The sequence below is a fragment of the Pyrus communis genome, chromosome 11 (assembly GCF_963583255.1).
Source record: "Pyrus communis chromosome 11, drPyrComm1.1, whole genome shotgun sequence".
NCBI lineage: Eukaryota > Viridiplantae > Streptophyta > Magnoliopsida > Rosales > Rosaceae > Pyrus > Pyrus communis.
The window spans coordinates 9,851,161-9,856,334 of record NC_084813.1 but is presented as its reverse complement, the minus strand read 5'-3'; the positions used below and the strand labels follow the sequence as shown (position 1 = coordinate 9,856,334).

The 5,174-nt window shown below is 38.3% G+C and overlaps 1 protein-coding gene across 1 annotated transcript; it reads right to left on the bottom strand.

Annotated features, from left to right (window-relative positions):
* Window positions 1-340: 340 nt before the first annotated feature.
* On the bottom strand, window positions 341-3,115 carry LOC137709393 (uncharacterized). The gene is made up of 3 exons (XM_068448485.1): window positions 2,931-3,115; window positions 738-2,722; window positions 341-636 (listed from the first exon to the last, which is right to left on the bottom strand). The coding sequence occupies exons 1-3, from the start codon at window positions 3,019-3,021 to the stop codon at window positions 556-558; spliced, it is 2,157 nt and encodes a 718-aa protein (XP_068304586.1). The 5' UTR covers window positions 3,022-3,115; the 3' UTR covers window positions 341-555.
* Between the last annotated feature and the right edge of the window lie 2,059 nt (window positions 3,116-5,174).

Sequence of the window (5,174 nt, the reverse complement as noted above, 5' to 3'; positions counted from 1 at the left end):
ATTCGTACAAGAAAGTGGTGAAAGATTGTAGAAAACACTACACTCGACCAACCATTGTGGCTGTACTCGTTCATGCTCCCCTGGTGGCCAACGCCAATTCGTAGCCTACGAAAGAGGGCTCCAGATACGGAATGACGGAGGAACTACGAGGACTAAACTAAAGCACGAAAATCTTATTTTCAGCTAGCAGTGCACTTGAGTGGCCTTGCTGCAAGTTGATTTGTTTCGCTTGGCTTTTATTAGTTTGTTTTGGATTTCTGGGTGCGTTTTTGGCCTTGCGGTACGTTGTGGGGTTTATAAGCCATTGAAGCGTTTTTGTATAGAACTTTTGGGGTGTTTCTAAGGGAAGATACCGAACATATTGATTCAAATAAAAATATAGAAATACAAATGAAGAACCAAATGCTTACAAAACATCAAATTCTCTATGACTAACTAGCATCACACAGCCAAAATTCTCCAGACACTCTTCAGTGGAAGAATGCTGAACTACAAAACGACCTAGTTGCTGTGTGTTATTGTGCATGTCAGAATGTAGATTTCCGCCCGGATGATTTATGGAGATGTGACCATTTTGTTGCGAAGTCTGCTTGATCGCCTCAGCGGAGTTGTAACTTCTCCGTCTTGATTGCCCGTCTAATTCAACACATAGAAGAACAACCAGAAATCATTAGTTTTGATGATATAAACACATCTTCAATTTAACCAAAAAATTTCTGCAACCAAAAAGTTCTCACCTTTTTGTTCATGACCTTCCGAGGCGTACTGAAGCTTCCGTAAGAGTGCAAATCCATTGAAGAAAACTCTGACACCGCTGGCTGCGCTTGAACAGAAACTGACCGAGCTTTGCTCCCCAACTTCTTTGAAGAAACAGAATAGTTGCTTTCTTCACCTTCTGTCACACTCCTTAAAGAGCTGCTGACCTCCCCGACCACAAGCTCGTCGAGCAATTCAACCGTCGGTGCCTGGCTATGGCCTGCCCCGGTTGAGTGCTTGGAAGACAGAGACATCCTTCTGAAAGATGAATAAACATGCTCAATGCTGTCGTCTCCTGTACTAGGAAGTTCCGAGTTGTATCTCTCTGCAATCACAGTCTCAGAATACGGCTTTGAGGGCGGAGGAGAAACGTTCCCATTGATTTTCTTCTGCTCTATTACCAAAGGTTTAGCAGAAGGACTTACCATCAGGGAAGAATCCTTTTTAGTAGTATTCCTTTGCTTAAAGTGGAACACCGACGCCAAGGATGCAACAATCACAGAAAATACGGAAACCCCAATAGCAGTTGTGTAAAATGTTTTCGATTTCATGAAATTGATCAGCTCCTCCTTCCAGTTCCCTTCTGCTTTTAAATCGGAAGCCTCATCAAAGCCTGTATCATTATCCATGGTCTTTGGCATAACAGGTTCAGCTGCCATGTTGGTGGAAGACTCTTCTGCTCCCTCCATTTTTTTCTCGACCATTCCATCAATTTGCTCCCCTCCAACCTTATCTTCTTCTAAAGCATTGGAAACATGAAACACTAAATTCTCATGATCAAAATCAGACATGGAAGGTCCAGCACCCTGCGACTCAGAATTCTCAATCATGGTATCAGAAATCTTTTCAGTATCTTCAACTAGTAGCACCACCACTTCACCCAATCCGTCGATTCCTACTTTCTTTTCTTCGATTTCTTCAGCTTGTAGCTCCTCTACCACTTCTCTCGTCTCATCAGCAAATTCTACATCTCCCAAGTTCTCATCTTCAACCTGCGCTTCATCCTCGATCTCTTCATCAATATGCGTCTCTTCACCTCGACCGATAACATCCTCAACCTCCATTTCATTAGCTCCTTTGACTATTTCCACGAAACCTGTATGTCTTTCTTCTTTTTGATCCCAGAGAGTACCACCACTTTCAAGTTTCTTCAACAATGAAGCTTCTATTGTAGTGTTTTGAATGCCACAATACCCATCTTCCACGCCTTCAAAGTGTCTTTGATGGTTCATTGGAGACATATGTGAGGCAAAGAGAACTATAACCAACAAAAGAAGCGAACTTTTTAATACCCCTTTCAATTTCCCGCCTTTCTCTTCCTCAACCTCCTCGCATTCCTCCTCATCGCTTTCCCTGCCTTCCTCGTCACTTCTCTCATTTTCTTCATCACTTCCCTCATTTTCTTCATCATTCAACTCAACTTCCTCATCTTCTTTCTCAAGAGGACCATCCTGATGAGGCGAAGCCAAAGAACTAGGAGTTGTAACAGCACCAACTTCCTCATCAATGGATTTCTGGGAATCAAACGAAGCACTTCTACTCATACTGAACCCAACACCATTTTCTAACCCGAGAAACAACTCTTGGCGCCTGTTCGGCTTGTAGCGGAGGAATTGAGGCCTTGGAGAAAGATAATTGGTTACCGGGTCATATGGCCTTGAAGACAAATCGTCAGAAAGAGTCTCATCAACATCATGGGATTGAAAACTTGGAGGGGCTTTTGGCAAGGCTTGAGACAAAGACTCACTAGCATTATCAATAGCTACATGGGATTTTTCAACATGGGTATTTGAAAAATCGGGGTCCGAGGCCTCGTTTCTTTCCCCTAAGATGTTCTTTCTCAAAGCAGTAGCCTTGGATTTGGAAGCTGCGGAAATAGTTGGTGACATGTAGTTCTTTGTCAATGGTTTCTTGGGGCTCTGCAGATTGGAGTTGCCCACTTGCTGGTAATATTGATCGTTTTCGTCTGCATATTTCACATAAACACAATTCTTGATACAAATACTAAAACTAAAACATCTAAAGAATCATAACACTTCTAATGCTTCATTTTGGATACTGAGAAAACAGAAATTGCAAATGGAAATTGTATCTTGATATTCAAAACCAATCTTCCGGGCAAATCAAAACTACAAAATTAGAGAGAGAGAGAGAGAGAGAGAGAGAGAGAGTACCAGATGTAGAGGGCTTCTGGGTTAGAGGGCGCTTTGGGGGTGTCGATGAAGAAAGCCTCCTCCGTTCCTTACCAGAAGATTTGACCTCCATTTCTTTCACTTTGTTTTTCTGGGTAAATTTTTTCAACAGATTTAGAATATGTGAAAGTTTCTGGAGCCCGGAATATGATATCGAGAGGGAGAGCTTTGGGGATGAAATTGGATGAAGGTAGAGCGTGGAGATGCGAAATGACCGTTGGAGATTATTATAACGGGGCAATTAGATTCAGTTTCAAAATCCAACTTGTTTTTTAAATTTTGAATTTTCTGACCGTTGGAATGCCTGGTTTGCAACGGTACCAAAAGTGGTTGGTGAATGGTGGATGTCAAATCTGACGTGGATGATAGACACCAAAGTGATATAGGTAGATAAACACCAAAAATAAAAATAAAAATAAAAATTATTTTCTTCACATTTTAAAATAAAAATAAAAATTATTTTCTTCACATTTTAAAATAAAAATAAAAATTATTTTCACACACAAAGTATGGAACATATGCTAGTGAGTCTATGAGAGGATGACGTTTTGTTCACTTATACCACGTCACCCTATGTTCCCCTTATTTTCGCTTTGATTAGCTACGCATGCTGGTTAGCCTCCCTTGGCTTTCTGTAATCTTTTTGGCTTCATTATGAATTTATTTAGACTTTAAAAAGAAAATAAGAAAGAGCTTTAGAATTTAAAAAATATATATTATAAAAGGGATAAAGTAAAAAAAAAAAGATAAGGAGACGAAGAACCAAACACAAGATTGACTAATGCAATCTCCTTCTTTAAACCAATCAAATGTATATTGATCATCTATGTGAAAATATCACATTTAATTGGAAAATTCAATCAACAAATGTTGAAGAACATTTAACTGGCCAAAAAAACACATAAAGAGAAGATATTGTGAGGGAAAAACCAGAAAAGTAAAACAAACGGTTTGGAAGCCGGAGAAGAAAAAAAAAAAAAGAGATTTAAATTTCTAGAATTAATCCTATAATTAATAACAAGATAATAAACATTAATTACAAATTTACAAAAATTCGGTAACTACTTTATTAGTCAATTTAAGGTAAATTTGGCAGGAAAATACAAATAATCTGATGTTGACAATGAGTCATTATACCTAATAGGCTAATAATGGCTCACAAAATTGTACTTATATTAAGTTTTTCCCTTTTTTTTCCTTTCTTTTTTGGTTACATTTTTACCTTTTTTTTTTCTTTTCCTTTTTTGGGATATATGTCTACACCCACCACCGCCACGGCCCCCGTCACCATTTACCAACCCGTACTAACTATATTTTCATTTTCTGATATTGGTAGCAATTAAGTTTTTGGGATAATTGATTTCAGAAACTGATTTCGAATTAAACTACCATATATTTTGTCTTAAAGATGCAAAATTCTATTAAAAAGAGAAAAACTTGTTGTGACCAATTTACTAAGGGAGGGAGGGAGGGAGAGAGGGAGGGAGAGAGAGAGAGGCATATGAAAATTGTGGGATGTATTTCTCTTATGCTAGTTCTTTTATTTATGGTAAACCATGAGGAGAAAGAAACATGCCCCCAAGTAATACAAAGCTTAATAGTAAAGAATCACTAGAATAAAGGGTATTCCTAAACTCAACCTATCTAGGATTTACACAATCAAATATGTGCTAAATATTAATTACAACACTCCCCTTGAGTGTGTAAAAGCTCAAGTAAAAATCACATCAGATCTTACAAAGATAGTTGATGAAGTCGTCTCGTCAGCACTGATAGAGTAACACCCTAGTCTCAAATAAGAAACTTGCATATGAAAATAAGTCTCACAAAACCCTGTTATGGTGAAACTCATATTCTAAGGAAAAAAGGTGAGTTAATGTAAAGTCAAGTTTAAATGTCTACTGAATGACACAAGGGTATGACCATCGCATGATAGGTGCCTCATTAAAACCTATACAATTAGCAAAAATCTAAAGGAGAAAATGCTCCTAATTGTAGGGAAAAATAGTACATCAAGGTCAAGTGAGTATACTTCAGGATACTTCCCTGAGTTTGACATAATTCTAAAGAAAACTAACAATGTTGTAAATCAGAAAGTTTACGCATACTAATTCCTTGAACAAGCTTCAGAAAAGTAGACTTTGACATTCACTTGGTGAAGAGGTCGGCTAGGTTGTCTTAGGATTGGGTATGCTTGACTTCAATCTTTTGATGTTCTTGTTGCTG